This window comes from Macrotis lagotis, chromosome X (assembly GCF_037893015.1).
Source record: "Macrotis lagotis isolate mMagLag1 chromosome X, bilby.v1.9.chrom.fasta, whole genome shotgun sequence".
In the NCBI taxonomy this organism is placed as follows: domain Eukaryota; kingdom Metazoa; phylum Chordata; class Mammalia; order Peramelemorphia; family Peramelidae; genus Macrotis; species Macrotis lagotis.
This window is the reverse complement of record NC_133666.1, coordinates 21,216,251-21,239,418: the sequence shown is the minus strand read 5'-3', so window position 1 is coordinate 21,239,418 and position 23,168 is coordinate 21,216,251. Positions and strand designations below refer to the sequence as shown.

The window sequence follows — 23,168 nt, the reverse complement described above, 5'->3', positions numbered from 1 at the left end:
TGGCATTTAATTTTACTGTTTCTCCATAGCAGACTTGCAGAATTTGTTATGTAAAACTGCCCAAGCAGAAAAGCTCTTTTTGTTTCTTAAATTAGTAAAGCCCTAGGAGATGTTGAATGAAATTGTGCATGTATACACACACACACACACACACACACACACACACACACACACACAATAACTAGTCTACCCAGAATTGTGTGAAAGGGATCTCAAATCCATCTAGAGGTGGCTTACTGCTTAGAGTGTTTAAAACTAATGTTACTTATATATGCTTCATATGTGCTCATGATCTATATGTAAATACATGAACATTTTTAGTTTTGAAGCAAACTTGAATCCAAATGCTAAGAAAAAAATGGAGAACCATAAATAAACATGCTTCACTTCCTTTATTTAGTTCTTGAAAAATGCTTCTCTGAGAACGAATGGGTTTCAGGTCTGCATGTAATCTGGTTATTACCAAGATAATACAGAGATCTGAAGGTAATTTATCAAAGGACTATAGCTTACTCATAGACCAATTTGATGTTAAATACAATGAAAATTGGATTTATTTTAAGATGGAAAGATACCCTGGCTTCTGTAATGAAAGCATTCATTCATTTAATTCAAGTAGCTCTTCTTTTCTCAAGACACCTCCTTGTCATGGATATGACCAGCCCTGGACAGTGCTTGGGATCTTTTGCAAGAAAACCATCCAGTTCCGAAGTATCAAACATGCTTGGCCATGCCAAGCTCCAGAGTAAAAGACAAATGTAGAATTGTTGCCTTAGGCTGCAAGAAAATGAAACACCTTATGGGGAAACTGGGGAGAGGAACTACCCCCTCCCACCCTGCCCCAGGCTTCCTTGTCTTAGATTGCATTCACAGCATGTGGCAGGAATGATAGTGGCAGTTTCTTCATTTGTGATGCAAATGTCAAAGTATTCAAGTAGATACAGTTGTTACATATTAAATTCTAAAAATGTTGTAAGAAATCTGTGTGTGTGTGTGTGTGTGTGTGTGTGTGTGTGTGTCACATGGCACAACTGGTACAGACTCTGTTGTCAGAATTATACATTAGTTTTTAGGAAAAATAATGAAATAGAATATTGCTATATATTTCTCTATTCGCAGATGCATGTGGAAATCATTTTTAAGAAAAATAAGAAAAGCATAAGAAAACTATAATTCATGTTTACAAAATGAACCATTTCAAAGATTGGTAGAGGGAGTCCTGTCATTAGAGACCTTGTTATACAACTTCAATATGCTATGACAATCATTCAAGGTAAAACTTTGAAATGTAGTAGTACAGAAAACCCTTAATAGAGCCCCGATAGCTGACGTGTCTCTAAGGATGTAAGCTTTACAAGATATATTTTGTGTTATCTCTGAAGTACCTGAGGCCCCCCAGTCCTTGCATGTGGGACTTCCAAGTCAGCTTATCCCTTTGTCAAATTATTGTTTGCATGCATTTACTCAAAAACCACAGCCCATATGTCAAGTCAGTCTCTCTCTCACACACATTTATTTTTCTTTAATCAAAGGCTATGATCATTTCATGAAAATACATTTAAAGAAATAACAGAGAAAAAGTACAAATAAAACACTTCCTCCATCAACCTGAAATATCCACTCTCACAAGGTGGACATGTGAACTTGTGGAGAGGCATGTCGACCAATAAACATATAAAATTCTTTTTTGTTTCCCCTGCAAATGAATGAAAACCTTAAATGCAACCTTGTTGTATTCCTCCACTTCTGTCCTTTGTTCCAGATCTGTGCCTTTCCTGAGGATATATGGTTCCCCAAAAGCCTACATTTCATTTGTTTTTTACAACATACCCAAAACCTCTCAGTTTGTGGCCTTCCTCTCTCCATCCATGGTGTTCTTACTCCTTCTTTGAAACCAGCCTCCTTCAGAATAATGTCCTTACAGTACAGTGCCAAGGAACGAGTTCTGCATTTGGAGGACCAGAATCACAACATTTGAATCACTGGAAGGGAGTTTAGGTTTTTGATCCAGTCAAGCCAATGCTTGAAATAAATGACCGATATAACATACTAAGTAAAGTCTTCTATAAAATCTGCATTTTAAAATTTTTATTTCTAATTCCAAATTGTCTACCACCGTATTGTCCCCCACTCTGAGAAGGCAAACAGTATTAAACCTCATATAAATGTGAATTTATGTTAAACATTAACCTTGTTGCAAAAAAAAAAAATTATAGAAAAATGTGCCTCAATCTCCACTTAAAGTTGACCCATTCTCTTTCTGGAAGTGAATAGCACTTTTCATCATGACTCTTCATGGATCATTGTACTGATCAATTTAGCTGAAACTTTGATTTTCACTATAATATTTCTGTTATTGGGTACATTGTTGTTCTGATTTGGCTCACTTCGCTGTGCATCAACTTATTGAAGTCTTCCTAGGTTTTTATTTAATCATCCCTTTCATCACTTTTTATACCACAATTGTATCCTATCACAATCATATACCACATTGCATTGATTCATACCCCAGTTGATGGACATTCCCTCAATTTTCCACTCTTTCTTACACAAAAAAAGCTCCTATAAATATTATGTTGAGTCATTTTCCTCCAATTTTGATTTCCGTGAGATACTGACCTCATAGAGGTATTACTAATCAAAAAAGTATTTTATAGTCATTTGAGCATAGTTCCAAATTGTTCTCCGGAATCAACGGACCGGTTTGCAACTCCACCAACAGTATATTAGTGTACTTCCACAATTCCACAACATTTGGTATTTTCCTTTTTCTCATCTTACCAGTTTGATGGCTATAATGGAGTTCCTTAGAGGGGTTTTAATTTGCATTTAGCTGGTTATTTATTTAGAGTATTTTTATGATTATTGAGAACTTGGATTTCTTTTTCTGAAAATTGGCTGTTCATATCCTTTGACCACTTATTAACTGGGAATGACTCTTAGTTTTTTAGATTTGATTCAGTTCCCTGTATAGTTGAAAAAAATGAGGCCTTTGCTAAAGCAATTTGCAATAAAAATTTTTTCCCAGTTTCCTATTTTCCTTCCAATTTTGACTGAATTATTTTGTTTGTACACAAACTTTGCAGTTTCATGTACTAAAAATTATTCATCTTACTTCCCATGCTCCTCTCTAGCTCTTATTTGTTGATGTTTCTTCTTCATGCTTGAAGAGTACCAAAATATCATCATGATGCTGTATTGTATGTCTGGCTAATGATATTAAAACGAAGCTGGAAGACTCTACTACGGGTTGTCCACGTGATATTTGGGAAGGAGCTATCTCTCCGTTTGCACGTTTTATGTTTCTTTTGAGCTACTGCAGTTCAACTTTGTTCATAGAGCACAGTGCCTTCTTAGATGTAGTCAAACCATGCAGTACGATTCTATTTCAGTGTCTCCCATGTGTCATAATCTAGACCAAAGTTCTTCAGAAAGCCCTTGGGAGTGTCCTTATATCACATCTTCTGTTTTCTGACCATCTTGTGAGCATCTACTTTGTGAGAGTATTTTGTAAAACAACAGCAACAACAATAAATAATAATAATAATGTTTGTCCTTCATTCTTGAAGAAGACCGTGACATCAGGGAGGTGATGACATGGTAAGTACATGAATTGGATTGGAGTGGGGAGGGGTGCTAAGTCACCAGCCTCACTTTCTCCTCCAGAGTCATCTGGATCCAGTAATTAGATCTGAATCAGGACAACTGGAGATAGCCTGGATATGAGGCAATCAGAGTTAAGTGACTTGCCTTAGGTCACACCGTTCATAAGGGTCAGTTGTCTCAGGTTGGGTTTGAACTCCTGTCCTCCTGACTCCAAAGCCAGTGCTCTATCCACTGTGCTACCTAGCTGCCCTTGGCATTGGACTTATTTGCGGGTCTTTCCCCATTGAAAAAAAATCTTTTAGGAAAGGATTATTATTCAAACAACTTGATAAACCCATTGGAATTGCACTCTCTGCAATAGAGTTAAAATTTTACCACAGGGAGCATTCACACTCTTATTTAGTCACAGACTTTTCCCTTATGCAAAGATCTGACAGATAAATTTTTCTATGCTCCCCAAATTGGCTTATATTACCCATTTTACCTAAATTACGAATCCATTTTGACATTATCTTAGTATATATAGTCTGAAATGTTGATCTATTCCTCATTTCTGCCATACTACTCTCTAGTTTTGCCAACTTTTTTTTCAGGTGTTGAGTTCTTCCTCCAAAAGCTTGTCTTCTTGGATTTATCAAACACTAGGCTTTTGTGGTCATTTACTAATCATGTATCATGTCCTTCATCTACTCTATTGGTCAACCATTCTGTTATACAGGACGAGATTGTTTTAATGATTACTACTTTGTGGTATATTTTAAGATTTGGGACTTCTAGGCTGCTTTCCTTTGCTTTCTTTTTCACTGATTCCCTTGACCTCTTGTTGCTCAGATGAATTTTGTTATTATTTTATAACTCTATAAACAATTCTTTGGATGTGAAATTGGCATGGAAATGAATAAGTAAATTAATTTAGTTAATGTCATTTTTATGTGTCAAAGAGCAATTAATTTTTTTCTCCAATGATTTAGATCTGTCTTTATTTCTGTGTATTTATTTTAATTGTTTTCCTGTAATTTCTGTGTCTATGTATGTATATGTATTGGAATGTCTCTCTATCACTTCATGCTAGGTTTTATTGGTAATATATCGAAATTCTGATTATATGTGTAGTTTTTATATCCTATAACTTTGTTAAAGTTGTTTTTTGGGTTGATTCTCTCAAGTTCTCTAAATATACTATCCTATCATCTCCAAAAGGTAATTGGTTTCTTTTCTCATTGTCTATATTTGTTCCTTCCATTTCTTTTTCTTGTCTTCTAATAGTATTTCTAATACAATATTTAATAATAATGGTGATAATGATCATTCTGCTTTCATCTCTGTTATTATTGGGAAGACTTCAGGTTTATCCTTGATACAGATAATGTTTGCATTTGCTTTTAGATAGATACTACTTATCAATTTCAGTGATGGTCATTTATTCCTATGCTTTATAATATTTTTAACAATATAGATTTTATATCTTGTCAGAAGTTTTTTATGCACCTATTGATGCTGTTTTTGTTATTGATATGGTAAACTAAGCTTATCGTTTTTCTAATATTGAAACAGTCCTGCATTGCTGATCTAAATCCAACCTGTTCCTACTGTATGATCTTTGTGAAATATCGCTTCAGTATCTTTTATAGAATTTTATTTTAAGTTTTTGCATCAGTTTTCATTAAGGAAATTGATCTATACTTTTCTTTCTCTGATTTTGTTCTTGCTGGTTTATGTCACAAAACTTCTTTTTACCTACTGTTTTTCAAATGGTGTATATAGTATTAATGTTAATTTTTCTTAAATATTTGGTAGAATTTACTTGTAAATCCACCTGGTCTTGGAATTTCTTCTTAGGGAATTCATTTATGGCTTGTTCAATTTCTTTTTCTAAGACAGGATTATTTAAGTATTCTATTTTCTTTTCTGACAATCCAGACAGCTTATATTTTTAAATATTCAACAATTTCACTTAGATTGTCAGTTTTACTGGCATACAAGTTGGTGAAATAGCACCTAATGATTTTCTTTGGTGGTGAATTTATTCTTGAAGCTAGTACTTTGGATTGCTTTGGTTTGGGGTAATGGAAACCAGGGACTGATTTCATTGGTTATGCATCTCAGAGGATACTCTACCAAAATTGATTAGCAATTATTCTCCTTATAGTCCTGAAGAAGTTCCTGGGATGCTGAGAAATTAAGTGACTTGTGTGGTATATGTCATAGGCAGGAATTGAAACCAGGTTGTCCTGAATATGAAGCAATATTGCTCTTTAAAATGTGAGATTTTTGGACTAGGCCAAAAACGACCTAACCACATTTATGATTTTATCAGAAGTCATTGCCACCAGGTGGCATACTAGCAGACTTGGATCACTTAATAATTGTAATTGAAGGGGAATATAATGTGTTTTAAAATTAAATTCTTGAAGCTGAAATACAAAGGTATTTCATGTTTCATTTTTGTACCACCACCACCATCTGCCCACTACTGTAAGTCTTGTAATCCCTTGTTTAAGAGCAGGGATATTCAGACTATTCATCTTTAGAAAACTCTAGACTTGTTTCTCTTTACTACTATTATTCATTTTTCTAGTAATTCAGTGCCCTCACTCTACCCATATGGATATACATTCTTCTTCACCCTTCTCTTTCTTTCCTGTTTTTTTTCTACATGAAAAAGTTGAGGGAGGTGGTGGCTAGAGAACCAATTGTCCTACATAATTTGGCACTAGTCATACATAATATAAGTATTTCATATGTGTGTGTAATATATAATAGATATCATATATTGCATTAAATTTGAATGATGATATGCAAATTCCATTCACATACACACACACATATGGAAAAGTATACAAAACCATAGAAAATAAGGTAGAATTATAGTGAGAATGTGGTTATGACATTCATATGGATTCATATGTGAACATAAACTTATATCGTGTTTCTTACTCCAGCTGTAGCCCTCAGTTTCTGTATTGAGGGAGGTGTCATGAAATCACACAATAATTAGTCATTACAAAATCTTTGTTGTGCAAGAAGGTCCCATGTCTCTTTTTTCTCTTTAATGAATAAAAACATTGCCTTTTGCATGAGCAAGAAAGTGAGTAAATCCCTACTTTAAGTTCCTTTGAATCAATTCCCCACACACATATTTCCTCTGTCACTTTATGTGTCCCCCAGGAAAGTGGTTTAACTTAACACAGAGATTCTGAAATAGCCCCCTTGATCTTGAAAATGAGAACTACAATAGCTTTTATTCCTTCATGGCTTGTCTAACTTAACAAAGGCAATTGAAGTAAGGGTCTGAAACACATTTCTAATATAATCTTTAATAGCCATCATATTCAAATAATTTAGGGACTGAGTAGACCAAATTTCCCCCTAAAACATGGAAACATCCCCTTCATTAGAGCAAGGATGAAAATCTGGCCTCACTTGGAGCTATTTGGCAGAAAAATCATTAGACTGCCACTGATACTGCTTTATTAATATGCTATACAGTACCTTACTCGGAACCACACTCCTTTGAGTAGCCATTGTTTCCAATAATTGCCACGGAAATTCATCAGGCAGCACTGGCTCAATTCCAAAGAAAAGGGTAGAAACCAATTAAATGCTTAAAAGTTTTAAAGGATAAATTAGAAGGTGGATTTTAGAAACCCCTTCAGATTCAACTAGAGGTGGATGAGTGACTTTTACATAAGCTCTCTGGCTAAGGTTTCTGTTCTCATCCTTAGTCTCTAGGATATAGGCTGCATCTCTGTGTCGACCACACAGATTAGCCCTGCCTATAGGCCAAAAGCAGTCAGGAAGATGACTTATCTATTCACTTACCCCTTGAAGAATACCTGGTTGGAATCTGAAAAAACTTTAGACAAATTCTCTAAATACATTACCTTCAACAGGTTTAGATTCCAGACTTCCACAGGAAAAAAAAAAAAATCTTTTGCAGCCCCTTAGGCAGGGCCAGGTGCCATCTGATGCAGGGAAAGCTCAGAAAGAGAGGGATTGATATGCATTTATTCTCAAATGTCTTCCTTGTGCCGATTTTAATTTGCTCACTATGATCTGTTTTCATCTCCCTCATGGAGACCCAGAGATTCGTGGATAATTAAGCTTCACAGAGCCATAAGTTGCCTATACCTTTAAGAGCATTGAAAGGAAGTGGAAATTAGTTCAGCAGTTATGAAGTCTTAGCAGAAAGTCAGAGTCAGTAAACATTTATTACATTCCAATTATGCACCAGGAACTAGTCTAAACACCGAGGATGCAAAGAAAGACATAAGATAGTCCCTGTCCTCAAGAAGCTTACTATCCAATTGAGTGAAAACAACATGTAAAAAAAGAATCCAAAAAGATGCAAGAAGTGGGGAGGTAACTTGGGAGGGGGGATTATGATGAACCCCTCCAGTTGGAATAACAAATGACATGAAAATGTGAGCGTTTCAAAATTGATTTCATCTTGGGCAATGAGTTTCTAGAGATCATGAAGTCCAGGAAAGTATCCAGGTAATAAAAGATAAGGTTAATTCACTGGGTGCCATGCTTAAATGGATGATCTCAGAGGAGTTCTCAGAGATCCTCCCCTAGCCCCCAAACTCCTTCCATCAGAAGGAGGGAGGTGGACTCCAGCAGCAAGGGACTGCTAACGAAATATAAGTTTCCAAGTCAATTTTGTCTTGCAGAATATGAGAAAATTTGTTTTCATGAAAGCACAGCACTTGAGATTGGGAAGGAAAAAGCCACGTTTCCTATTGTGTGGCTACTAACTACTGGTTGTCTGAGAATATTGCTTGTAAGCTGGTCTCCTGAGACACCTTTAGCCTCTGGATCCCCAAACCTACTTGGCAGATAGCTGTGGTTATGATTGTCAATTTACATTTAGATTCTCTTAGTTGTAGAATTGATGATCAGGAGTCATTCCTGACTGAGAGAAGGCAGAGTATAGAAAGCATCAATTATAAAGGAGCTACTGGTTTGGGGGAACCTCTCTGGAATACAGGAAAATAAAATAATTATATGATTTCTTTCCTTACAGCAGTACATCTGTTTGGCCTGACTTGGCAATTGCAGCCACTTGAAGGACAGCTCTACGAAAATGGAGTTAGCAAGGGAAACCGAGGGACTGAATCAATGGATGCTACCTACCCACCAATCGGGGGAAAGGTTTCTGATAAAACAGAGAAAAAAGGTATTTGGCTGAAGATGAGTAAATTATTATGAATGGCTTTCCTCCCAATTTGGTTCTTCAGAAGAACCAAATGAGGAAAGGATCAAGATGTCATTGTGTCTTATGTAATAGAGCTTTCCTCTGGTGCATTGGGTAGAAGCAGACTGAATTTTCCAAAAGTGTAGACTTTTTCAATAAAGAGAAGTCTTGTCACAGTGGAAGTTTCAACAAATTTAAGATTTCATTTCCCACCTAAGGATTCTGAAGGAACATTGGGGTTAAGATAATTTTATTGTGTCTGAGTACGGAAAACGAGAATCTTGGTTGGTCTGGAAAACACTTGACATTTCAAAATATATAGAAATAACTTCTGTTCATCAGATGATTGAGGGGTGGGGTTGGATGGAGCAGAATTGATTCTGTAATAGCTGGAGAATGTGACATGAAGGCCACCTGAAGGGACTGACTTGTTGAGGGAAACTATTATCACATCAGAACTCTCTGACTCGTTTTCCATACATGGTCAGGTCATAAGATTAGCAACCATAAACTTTCCATTCCTCTTAAATAATATGTTTTCACATGCAAACTTTGGAAAAAAGCTAAGAAGTTTTATTATAATTTTTCTTTTGACAAGATTTTTGGTTATTTCCATTCTCCAGGTTACATTGTAAGCTATAAACTCCAGAACTACCTCTTCTCAATTCTCATTACCCTCACCATTTAATCTATCCCCCTTCAAATTCTGCCAAAAGACAAATTTTTTTTTCTGAAGCAAGGCCTCAAACCAACTGGTAAGGCAGTTTGGTTCCAGGTCCTTTTGGAAAATTTGTTATTTGACTGAATTTGGGTGAATCGATATTTATCAAGCACATATTCTATGACCAGCACCATGTTAGAGATCATGAGGAATGCACATAAAAACCAGAAATCTGGTTCCTGTCCTCAGCAAACTTGCAAGACAAAGCTAGACCCTGTATAATCATTTAAAAGTTTTAGAAATAGACCATTTCAGTTACCATTAAGATGGGTGAGACTATTTGATTTTCTTTGTGCTGTATTTTGATTTGTTTTCGTGACTTTGCTTTGATTCATGATTCTGTAAAAGTAAACAGTCAGAATTCAACACAATAGACTTATTTGTTGGCCCTGCTTGGAGTGCTACTTCTTTCCTTACTTGTTTCATTAGGTTCAACCAAAACTGTACTGACTTGTCTCAGCACTATCATCATCACTCCTGGTATAGCCTGGAGAGATACTGGTGTCAAAAGAGGCAAGTTAGGAGATGGATCAGAATTCACCTAATCTTTGGACAGAGGCTTCGTTTCGAGCTCAGATCCTCTCTTACTGGTGCTCTATTTCTGAGAGGGACTGAAGTAGAGTGTGTTATGTCAATGTTGGGGATAACTTTAGGAAGACCAGCTACCACTTTGATATCTTCTCTCCCAATCCCATCAGTTTGTTTTGTGACTTTTGTAATGATTTTGGTTTTGGTTAGGGCAATGGGGTTAAGTGACTTGCCCAAGGTCACACAGCTAAATAAGTATTGAGTATATGAGAGCAGATTTGAACCCAGGTCCTCCTGATTCCAGGGTCAGTGCTCTGTCCACTGCACAATCTAGCTGCCCCTAGTTTGTGACTTTTGAAGGCTGTCGGAGGAGGGGTGTTAAGATGTGACGGGAGGTAGGAGGTCATCAGCACATAGTTGCCTACATAACTTTGTGCCTATTTTCACATACAGAATTTTGAATTTCTTTCTGGCGAGGTTAATACAATTGGAAAATTGCAAAAGAAAGACTGTGGAAGGAAAGCCCTGGAGGTTCTCAATGACAGTGAATTTTTAAGACAAAGTTTATCACCTCATATTTTTATATAACATGACAAGTTACACAAATGTGCAAAAAAATGTTTGTCCAATTACAACAGCAGAAAGACTAAACCAATTTCAGTTAAATATTTTATGAAGAAAAGTCACTGGGGTTTTATATCACACCTGCCAAGTTTTAGCTTGAAGTAACCTTTTATAGAAGCATGGACATAGTCTGAGCCATAGTTATACTTTTGAGGGTCTTAGTCTATTGCATTTTTACTGCATATTACTTATCAAGTGCAAAAAATCTTGTTATAATATAATGTGCAGACAGAGCTCAATCTTGGAGAAAATCTTAAGTACTATCAGGATCATTTTCAATGAAATAACGATGTTCTCGTATCCTTTGTCACTCCAGGGTTATAAGCCAAACCCCTCTTTTTTATATTAAACATTGTGTCAGGGAAATGTACAGCTTGGCCTAATAGATAAAGAATGGGCTTTGGACCCCAGAAGGCAGGTCCAGGATCTGCCTCTGCCATGAGCTAGCCATGTGACCCTAAATAAATCCCTTAACTCTTCAGTTCTCTATGCAGTTCTCTAAAATACAACATCACAGAGAAGGTACCAGATCTGCCCTGGTAGCCTGATTCTGCACCTGAAAATTGCCTTTATCACCAAAATCAGAAGTTCAATATCACCCTGTCTCTATCATTGTAAGGGAAAACTGACTGACCAACGATTACTCTACAGTACTTTGTCCATCCCACATCTCTCTCTTTAGAAGATTAGGCCAAAAAAGTCCAGAAAACTCTTATGGATTTTAGTGTTAAGCCTCAAATTTTTCACATAGAAAATACATAAACAGAAATGAATGATCTTGAAGTCTCCTCTGAAATTGACACTTTCATTGAATTCTTGACTTCTTTTATTTTAGAAATTTGTGGGGCGGCTAGGTGGCACAGTGGGTAGAGCACCCTCCCTGGAATCAGGAGTAACTGAGTTCAAATCCAGCCTCAGACATTTAATAATTACCTAGACGTGTGGCCTTGGGCAAGCCACTTAACCCCATTTGCCTTGCAAAAACCTAAAAGGAAAAAAAGAAATTTGCCATCTCCCAGGTTTGGACTCTATTTCAGTGCAAATTGCACACCTCAAAATTTAACATCGTCTTCTTGGCAGACTGATAGATAAGAGACTTTTTATAAAAATCTGTCAATCAAATTCTGTTGAGATTAGTTTCTCATTAACAGTCATTATCCATATCTTCTTTTCAGTGAAACATTGAAGAATAATTTTCTCCACTTAGTTTTCCAAATGAAACAAAAAGGGATATTTGATTGCAAACATTCATTTTGTTTTGTTTTTTAAAGACAAAAGCTTAGGAAAAACAGCATGGTATAGCATAAAAAATAGTCACTAGATTTGAAATAAAAGGATGTGACTCTGCCGATTATTACCGTGGAACCCTACCTATGGTTGATCTATTTCTGTCTCATTCTCCTCCTATTTAAAATGAATAGTATGGTCTAGATGGCTGCACTGGTTCCTTCCAGCTCTAAACCTATGATTCTGTGTTCCCTTGAATATAAAAAGAAAACAGCCAGTCCTTCAATCTTCTTCTCCTTCCTTGAAATCTAAGGGCATCTGTTCACTTAATGCCTTCATTATGGCCCAAATATTTATCGAATACCTACTACGCACAAGGTTCTCTATTCAACACTGGAGCATCCAAAGAGTCTAGAAACCACAGACCTTCTCAAAGTACTTACACCATGGATAGAGTGATTATATCCCATTTACTTTCCAAGTATATACTGATTGCAACTTAATATGAGATGAATCTTGTTCTAGGCCCTTTTGAGGAATACAGCCAAAAGAGAAGGCATAGTACCTGTCCTCAAAGGAACCTTAACCTACTGGGGTAGACTCATTATTCATAAACAAAGCAACCTGACACCAATTACAATGTAACAGCATATTAGAAAAATAATAGACCAGATAGTAATGCTTAAATACTAAGGGAGGTAGGGAGAAAGGGATAATCTGAGAGAATTGGCCTAGAAGGGAAGGCGTTAGGAGTAGCCTCTGATAAACTACTTCCGCTTCACATGGACTGAATGACTGGCTTTGTCCAAGGAGAAATGCACTGGAGCTAGGGACCAAACAGAACTGGACAACTGAGATTCCTCTCCCAGGGACCTAGCACTCTACTCACTGTCTCACTTAGCTTCTCAATTCTACCAGTCTTCCAACTGAATGAACTCCAGACTGGGCCTGACCAACAGAGCATGTGACTAACACTGAACTCTGACTTATGACCACAATTTCACTGTGGGCACTCCTCATTTTATACTGTGGGTTGGTCCATTTTCTCTGAATGTAATCATCTGTTCAATACAAAGAGAACACTGGAGTGAATCCTATTGTAATGTGAATATATATGTATATATGTGTATATATATATATATATATATATATAGTTAATTTGATTCTGTTTTTAAAATTTTGAATTTTTGCACATTAGAGGTTCTTGACCCAAAATGATAATCTGTGTGTTTATTTAACTTGTCATGTTTTCCCATCTATCATCATTATGTCCAATCTGAGAGGTTAGAAGGGTCAGTAGTAGTGTAAATATCCCGTTTTAGCAAATTAAGAAATAGAACTATAGAGAGGATAGAGGATATGCCAAAAGGTCACATAGCTGACTAGTGACAGAAGTGAGACCAAAACCATATACATTTCTTAATTCACTTCCCAACTCAAATTGCCTTCCTTCCCAAGGATGGGGGGAGGGACAAGTTCTTAAGCCTTCTATTTTCGAGACTTGTTTTCCAGTGCAGGATTCTGCCTTGGTTAAGGGCGTTAGCACACAGGAAAGTACACCCCATAGTGATAATAATAACAGCAATCACAGCTCATATGGCACTTTGTTTTGTATAGCACACTATATATGTTATCTCACTTGATAGTCACAAGAACTCTGTGAAGCAGGTGCCATTATTGGCATTTTCCAAATGAGGAAATTGAAGCTACGAACAGTTGAGGGATTAACCCTGAGGCTGAGGCAAGATTTGAACTCAAGTGTTCCTAGCTCAAAGTCCAGCAACTCTGTCAAGTTTCACACCGCCTGACTTCATTTTATTGTTTTCACCTGTCCTTTACTAAAGTTGCCTTCCACAGAGAGGAGCCAGGTCATACAAGTGCCCCTTTTAAACACCAGAGGGACCCTTGTGTGAGTAGTAAGCAAGAGTCATGACATTGGTTGGTAGAATAGAATGCTGATACCAGTTTCCTTCTTTAGTGTTTCTTAGCTTTTGATTTCATAACAAAGACTAACTGAAAGCTGAATATGTCTGATTTATCCTTCCTGCATGTGCAGTTTGAATACAGTCTAGAGCTGTGATTTAGAGAAAGCATCAGCTTAAGGCACCTACTATGTGAAGTACAGAGTACTCTAAATCTGGTAGAAGATGAATATCGACACTGCTAACTCTCATGCCCACTATGCCACAATGAGTAAGCTAGCACAATGTAGACCATGCATTATGTGAGGTCTTGGGGAAAAGCCTGAGAAGCTGAAGGGATGGCAGTGAAGCAATTATCTTGATAGAGTCTAAATAACGCATGTTGGTTGTAGATTAACCATTTAAATCAGGGGTTTGCTACCACCAATAAATACCAACTCATAAGAGCCAATTGTCAAATTTTCACTGCAAACTTACAAATCAGGAATTGTTTATTTTTTGGTTGTTGGGATCTTAGTAAATGATGGAGATAATGTGGTAATGCAGACTAAATTTAAAAGTACATCATCCATGTAATTTTCCCAGAGAGCTGGTTACTGAACATTTTACTAGCACATCTCTACTTTTAAGGCTAGATTTTCTTCAAATACCACATACGTTTACTTTCCTTTCCAGTTCAATAGACAAAAGTTGGTTTCTTTGGGGCCAACCTGAGGTGAAAAGCTCTGAGTACCAGGTGAATGGTCAAGTAAGGAGAAATCTAGGATGCAAGATGTCAGAAAAGAAATAAGCTAGATAGTTGAACCTACTCAGAAGGCATAATCAAAGTAGTCCTGAGTTAGTATATTTTTCTTAAAAATTATTTGAGCCAAAGACATTGTAGGAAATTTGGGAATCATTCATGTGAGCACAGTGCACTATATGAATAAAATAGTGAAATGTACTAACAGACAGTGATAGTGGAAGTTAACATGATTATTTTGAAAGATAGATGGCAAATGATAGGAATTTCTTCCTCCAATACTGTGTATATGTGTGTATATTTTCTTAACACTAGATTAGAGTAGGTCCACTTAGAGTGTAGCAGCTTGTTTGTAACAATATTAAATCATTTTATCAATATACTTCAGTTTTAACAAAAACTTTTCTAAAGAATGTGATATGACTTGTAAAACGGATTTTAAAAAGATAAACTTGGATGTAGCATAAAAAAATTGATGTGAAATATCCTTAATGTTTCACTAGTTTTATTTTCTTCCTCCTCCTTTACTTTTCCCAATGAACATCCAGTCAGTGGACCAATAGGAAACTTCCTAGTGGATCAGATGTGGGGTATCTCGAATATTTTGAGCAGATTGCAAAGAGAGAAGCCAGTCATGTTCTGTGACACCATTATTCAAGATTAGACATCAAAATTTTTCTTAAGATGCCATTTTAATTCTAGAATACCTTACTAAAGCCCAGCAAGTCACCAGTTAGTAGAATGTAAGCTCCTTGAGGCCAGTAATTGTTTTTGTGTTCCCACACCTAGTACAATGTCTGGCCCATAGTAAATGTCTATGAAATGCTTGTTTGTTGAACTTTTTTAACTTGTGTTTTCAGCCTTCATCCCCTCTTGGTATAATGACTTTCAAGAGTTATTCCATTGTGCAATGACACTTCCTTTCATTCATCATAATAATTATTCATCATCATAATCCTCTCTCATATTTATTTAGCAAGTTTGTGTTTACCCAAATGTTGCTGCTGATGCTATTCTTGAGTCTAATTAGATTCCCTCTCAGCCTCTGTTTTCTTACCCATCTATAAGTACACCCTTTGCATTGGTCACCACGTCTTTATGGTAGGAAGACCTGCTGACGATAGCATCAGATAGTCTCCTTCTAATTCTGGAAATTCAAATCTTTGGGAGCTACAACCTTGGTAAATTTCACAAAAAGGGTTGAACCCAGGTGAAATTATCAAGAATATCATTCCAGGGCTTCACCAAAGTCCTGGATGTATTATTACACCGCTTCTGAATGTGAACACGATGTTTGGGAATAAGCTTAGCATTTGTTTCTGACCCCGTTTCCCCTTCCATGAAAGAAGGAAGTAGTTGATAAAGGAGAGAAATTTGTTTTGTTTTTTTTTTCTGTTTGCTTTGTTCCTATTTCACAATGCACAGTGCAATTTCATAGTCTAAAACATGTTAGCCAGGCTGCTGCTCTTTGGTAACTATTTGTGAGAGGTTTACAAAAAGAATAGAGACCCTAGTCCTTGGCCGTAGAAGAAAAGAGGCCTAAATTTCTGACATAAAGCAAAAACAAATAGCTATCTACAAGCTTGGATGAATAAAAAAAAAATGTAGCCAACTTATAGTTCTACAGGAAGACTAACGACATCAATACCAATTGATCCAGAAAAGTCAAGGGGATTAACAAGGGCAGACAAGTGGGCATCAGAGTGCTTAGAATCAGAGATTGAGATCTGATGGAACATTTTTCCTTCCAACTCCTGCCCTTTCATTTCATAGAGGAGGAAACTGGAGCCCAATGATATGCAGTGATTCCCTAGTGACCTTAAAAAAGGAGAGGGATTCAAATATAAATTCTTTGACTTCAAATCTTATACATTTTCTACTGCACCACATAAGCCAGGTTGGGGAGAAAAGTCTTATAAACAAGGAAGAATATGTGCAGAGTTCTGAGAAAGGGAAAGGTCATTCTTTTGCAGAAAGAAGGGAAGTTGGAATTCAAAGCAGGATGTATTTTTCAAGTCAACAAATATATTAGGCATCTTTAGTAGCTCTGTGGACAATAGAAAAAAGTACAAGACATGGAACTCATGGAACACATTAGTTGTTCAAAGAAGATTTAAACAAAACAAAATGCAATATTGTACAAAAATAGGAACATAATCTGTAGCTATAATGATCTGTGCAATGCTTTAGGCCAGAAGTTCTCAAACTATTTAGTTTCAGGACTCCAGTATACTTTAAAAATTATTGAGGATCCCCTCTTCCTGCAAGAAGTTTTGGTAATGTGAGATATACAGACATACATATATATATATATATATATATATATATAGATATAGATATAGAGAGATATATATATATACACACACACACACACACACACACATATATATATGTAATGTGATATATATAAATAAAAATATTTGTCAGATAAAACCATATTATAAATGAAAACATCTTAGTATTATTAAAAAAATATTTCTGATGTTATAGACTTACTGAAAGGGTCTCTATACCTAAGCATAGACAGTATATTGAGAATTGTTCAAATATTCAGAAGAAGCAGGAATTACTAAGGTCTCGAAGAATCAGGAAAGGCTCCTGGGAGGATTTGGAGTTTCAGTTTGGGTCTTGAAATAAGGCTCAGAGTTGTAGAAAGAGGAGAGAGAGAGACAGACAGACAGACAGACAGACACAGACAGACACAGAGAGACAAAGAGACACACACACACACAGAGAGAGAGAGAGAGAGAGAGAGAGAGAGAGAGAGAGAGAGAAGGAATTAATATAACTAAGTATAATCCAAAAGAACATTCCCAAGGAGCTCTTCGACCATATTGCTTAAAAACAGGAAAAATAGGCAATTGCACAGAGCATTTTCCTTTCTTAATAGTTCAATAAATCCTTGGACCTGTGATCTGACTTCCATTGAAACAACTCATAATCCATTAGATTTTCTCATTCTATGCTATCTTTATCTGAGTCTTCCCATGAATCTTCTACAAGGAATCCCCCAAACATGCTGGAGGCTTTCTATTATATATCTTGATTTTGATTTGTACCAGTGGAGCATGTGGGTTGTTATTCCTCATTCCTGATACATGATTGTTCTACTTCCATTTCAGGTTATGCATTTTTCTGATGGCATCAGTAATGGTGCTTCTTATGCATCATTTTTCATTGGTAATATGTTGTCTCTTCACGCAACCATATATCTCTTCCTTTATGTTATGGACACTTAAATTCTTTGATATTTGTGGTTTTCTCTTTTATAACCCACTGAAAGAAATTGAGGGGGAAGCAGAGACCCCAGACCTATGATTTCAATGGTGTGATGAACTTCCTAGTCAGGAACCTTTGTCTGCCAAACTCTTTAGGGGCACCCTTCAAATGTGGCACGTTGAGTATAAAATTAGGCAGACTAGAGAAGCCTTGGAGGAACCACCTCCAGAGGGACTCCCAGACCAGAGGTTTAATATCAAAAGAGAAGAAGTCTTATAAGTTTTCATTTGGACTCCTTGATGACTTTGGGCAACTTTAGAACTGAAAAAATATGATTCAAAATAACACATTCTTTCATCTTTGTCTTTACCAAAAGGATAGTAAGAAGATTCCCACTACCAGATTTTTAATGGAAATGGGCAAGTTGGAGGTGTCAGAACCAAGAGTGATCAGTACGGAGGATGAACTAAGCAAAGATGGGAAAATAAATGTGGATAAATCACTGGCACTGCAAGGAGAATTTCCACATGAATGTTTTGAAAGGACTCAAGTGGGGCAGCTAGATGGCACAGTGGATAGAGCACCGACCCTGGAGCACGGACCCTGGAGTCAGTAGGACTTGGGTTCAAATTCAGCCTCAGACACTTAATAATTACCTAGCTGTGTGGCCTTGGGCAAGTCACTTAATCCCATTGCCTTGCAAAAACATAAATTAACAAACAAACAAGCAAACAAACTAAAAGGACTCAAATATGAATTAGCTAAAATGAACAATGTGATATTTCAAATGATCCATAGGGTAGAAAATTGACAGATTACAAATATGAACCATTTAAAATGTAAACGTTTTCTAAGATCTTATAGGAAAAAGACTTAAGTGGATCGCCTCAATACCAAGCAAACATAGAGTTTGCAATAAAAGATGGGTTCACATAATACTAAAAACAGTCTACTTGAGGGAAAGCAACACAGTCTGGGTGAGGGAAAATAATTAGAGGAGATTAGCATTCTAATGGAACTCTCATAACGTTTGCCAGAATTCCAACAGGAAATCTTCCTACCTTTCTTGAAAGAGAGTGAAAGGCAATTCATTTAGAAAATATCCCATTTTGCTTTGAAACAGATGATCTCTTAGGAAGGTTATCTCAAACCTAAATCTGCATCTTTGTAATTTCTACCCATTTCTCCTAATTCTTTTCTCTAGATCCAAATATAATCTTCCTTTCATGTGACAGATTTTAAAGTACTTAGAGTAATCATACCTTTTCCCAGATCTTCTCTAGGCTCAACAACCATAGCTCCCTCAATTAATTTTCATTTGTCTTAACTACAAGGTTCTTTTCTATGCTGATTATCTTACTCTGAATATACTCTTGATTATTGGTGTTTCTTCAAAAGCAGAGAGGCCACAACTGAATATGGTGCCGCAAAGATGTTCTGACCAGAGCAAAGAGCAACAAGATTGTCAACCTCCCCGGTCCGGAACAGTAGGCGTCTTTCTCATTATCACTTAAAACCCTACCTAAGCAAGAATTCCTCTACGTTCTACCCCAGAAAGTAATTATGGGTTACTTACTGTCTCACAATACAACCAGTTCTATTTTGCAATAATTTCCTTAGATCCAATCCAAATTTCATTAATACATTGTAGAATTTTGTTGGTAAAGTCAAAGTCACAGGCTAAATATTTTCTTACTCCATTCTTGTCCCTTTTGAAAAGATGTGTTCTTCTATTGATCAGTATTTCTATAATTTTTCACAATATTTCAAAGATCACTGGCAGGGCTTTAGTTATTACTTTTATTCAGTATTCTAGGAAATTTGAGCTAGAGAACCTGAACTCATCAAGGGCTGTTCAATGTCTCTTTCAGTCTTATTATTTATCTTTGATATCAACTCCCGGTCAGCCATATTTGTTCTATTCAGAGAAAATAAGAGTTGAGCAGCTCTGCCTCTCTGCCTTCTGTCTGTTCCTTGCTCTTTGAATACTGCTCTTATCCTCTCTTTTGAATAGGCTGTTTTAAAGCTAAGCTGGTTGTTGAATTCTTGCACCATCCACATTCATTTCAATAGACAACTCTATTTTTTCTCTTCATAGAAATGATTCACTTTGTGTCTTTAGAATTTGAGTTTTTTCTGTGGAAATTTATAGTCCATGAGATCCTACCTATCTTTCTGAGACCTTTGAAATAACTGTTTTCTCAAAATATAGGGTGATTATTTCTCTTTCTTCTTTCAAAGTGTCTACATCAGACTATTCCCAGCTTTCTTCTCTTTTTCTATCATGAATTTTAAGCTCACTTGGCTTTCAGGTTTGCAACTGGTTACCCTTTTTTTGGTGTGAATACCTAGAAGCCCCTCATTGGTTCCTCAAGCTTTTGAAGAATTGAAATAGCATTGAGGCAAGTGCAGAAATTAAATTAGTAACTTTTAAGGAGGAGTAAGGAGGGAAGGAGAGAGAGAGACAGAGACAGACAGACAGACAGACAGAAAGAAAGAAAGAAAGAAAGAAAGAAAGAAAGAAAGAAAGAAAGAAAGAAAGAAATCTAGCAGGTAACTGTGTAATTCAAATCAACTGTCATTACTGTATCATGCCTCTGGATCAGACTTAGGATCTCTTTCCTAAGCAACTCATCTTTCTTCTTTCTGTCTAGGTGATCTATAGTATGCTCCAGTGACAATAGTACTACTTTCTTCTATTTCTCATTATCACCAAAATTATTCTCTATACCATTAATCCCTTCCAACTATTTCCTGTATTTACTCATATATATATATATTGAGTTTTGTGAGGCAAAGGGGTTAAAGTGACTTACCCAAAGTCACACAGCTAGGTAATTATTAAGGGTCTGAGGTCAAATTTGAACTCAGGTCCTCCTGACTTCAGGGCCAGTGCTTTATCTAGGGGGCCACCTAGCTGCCCCTCAAATGAATATATTTTATCATTATTCAGTGGTACTCCTCTGTCCTCACTCCTTTTATTTATCCCACTCATTTGAATAAAGTAGCTCCTCCATGAGTCATATTCTAGTCCTGGGTATCATCCCATCAGGTTTTCCCCATACATAATGAGGTCAAATTTACCTTTTTATGCTTCGCATTAGGAAATTCATTTATACATTGACCCATGACCATGAGCATTCATTTTAATATATTCTTGATTAGCCATTGTGAAAAAGATAAGCTTTTTATGATGATACTACTTATCAGTAGAATTTCAGGGGATTGATGGTTTCAAGGAACACAAATAATCAATATAGAGAAACTTTTCTACAAAGCTAATTGGCATCTTACTGTGTAGGTCCTTACTTCTAATCATGAAATATTTAATATTGGGGTCTTTATTTTTAGTGTTACTAAATGATTTATACCAAAAAAAACCTAAGAAACCCAAAAGCTTGTTAGTGAACAAGGTAGTTATTACACTGGAATTTAAATAGAAAAGAAATGCTTTGAGTTCAAAATACAATTGAGAGAATAGAACTCTTAACTAGGATTGGGGTTTTTGAGAGGCCTTGTACAATGGTGTCTGAGCTTCTACATGGAAACTGGAAAACAATAGATATTTTTCAAAAGCCCTAGTATTCAAATCACTCGCACAAATTTCTGTGTAGCTCCCTATTATCTGTACTAATAAGGGACAGATCCACAAATATGGAAATCCACAGCTACACGGATAATCTCTCCTAATTTATATCATTCGGTAGATGCCAACATGTAAGAACATTATCTGATTTTCTATTTCTTTCATTCAGATTTTCATCATGTCCCAACAACTATTTGCAAATCACCTAGTACTTCCTTTAATATTTCCATCTACTCTTAGATGGAATGAGCAAAGGCAAAAACCCTAAATAATCCCCAGAATGGATTGTCTATCCCAGAATCATTGAGAAGTGAGTTAATAACCTACTTGCACATTTAGGAAAATGACATACAATTAAAGATATTACCTAAGGTCATGTCAGTAGTCATGTAGGTTTTTGCTGCCTTCTTTTGATCTCTGAGTACTGGGTGAATTCTTGCCTTTACCTAGTACCCTTTTTCTGACACCAATCATTTGTTAGGAAAGCAGCAGATAAACTAATGGTACTTAACACTAAAATAAACCACTGAGTCAAATAGAATGCTTTTTTTTAAGTTCTTTGTCATTGGAATATCTCACAGTGAAACTTGTGTTATGTTCAGAAAAAGCAGGGCCTTGAAAATGCATGTTTATATATCTTTACTTCATCTTTCCCTAAAGTAAGTACCTCCTTAGCTTGGGTTAATTTTATGGAATTTCAAATGTGTTTGAAGACTATCCAGGATGCTTAGATGCAGGACTTTGTCCTTGACCTTATAGTTATTGCAATAAAACCTTATAATTAAAGTTTTAATTACCGTGTGCCACTATCTTCGGGCCCGCCTCCCTCTCCCTCTCCCACCCCCACCCCAAAGTTCCATTGTACTTTACTTAGCCCAAGGTAACCATTGGAAAGAATCATTAAGCTTCCAGTTATTTAGAGAGCTTGACATTGAATTAGGCAATTTCAAGGAACATTTTAAGTTGGAAAGAAAGAAAGTGTGGATACATGCATCCACAACCTACTCAACATCAACAAACACACTATGTTTGTTTGCTGTGAGTGGGCCACTATGGAACACTGCTCCGCACAGAGAAGAGTTGAAAATTCAGATAAGATCCATTCTTTGCCTTCATCAAGATTTCATTTGTAGTAGGGCAGGCTAGCAATCAGTACATGCTTCCTCTGTGCTGGAAACTATCATGCAAAACAGTGTGTGGAAGATAGGGAGCATCCCTGTGATCCACACACATCAAGATACCCTTGATGGAAAGAAGAGAAATGAAGAGGCAAATTTTTGCAAGCGATCTTGTAGAGGCAATCGTGTCTCTTCCGTCACATAGTTGACTGAAAAGTGTAGAAAATACGATCTCTCTGTATTGTTTGTTGACATTTTTTAAAGCATTTGATTCTGGTGTAGCAAATTTAAACAATCAAAGCGATGATGTAACTAGTGTTTGCTCTGTATATGTTAAATATTCTAAGATTCCCTAATAGGAAGCTCTGTTTTCACAGACCACATGATGAATGCCAGGCAAGACATATTTTGGCAGTATGTGCTTGCCAAAAGCATTTGCCATTTTCATGTAGCAAATAGAGGAGAGATTGCCTAATGCTAGAGAGATCTCCTCTGATGCTCCTCTGATGTATTTAAATTTCCACAGTGCCTCTGACCCCAAGGAGCTTTCATTCTAGTTTAGGGGACAGAGAGAGATATATTCAATACTTAAAAATAACTGTCAGACAAAACAATATACTATAGTTGTTTCTGGGAGGGAACTTTGAAATTATCTAAACCACTCCCTTCATTTTGAGC

General features: G+C 36.4%; 1 protein-coding gene across 6 annotated transcripts in view; it reads left to right on the top strand.

Moving 5' to 3' along the window:
• TENM1 (teneurin transmembrane protein 1) overlaps positions 1–23,168 on the top strand; it is a 1,637,812-nt gene that overhangs the window by 1,368,897 nt on the left and 245,747 nt on the right. For 5 of the 6 annotated variants that reach the window (XM_074202814.1, XM_074202809.1, XM_074202811.1 and 2 more), the window contains one exon: positions 8,633–8,785. In XM_074202814.1, coding sequence (XP_074058915.1) covers positions 8,633–8,785 — 153 coding nt within the window. The remainder of the gene's footprint in view (positions 1–8,632; positions 8,786–23,168) is intronic. The other variant, XM_074202813.1, reaches the window with a different exon arrangement.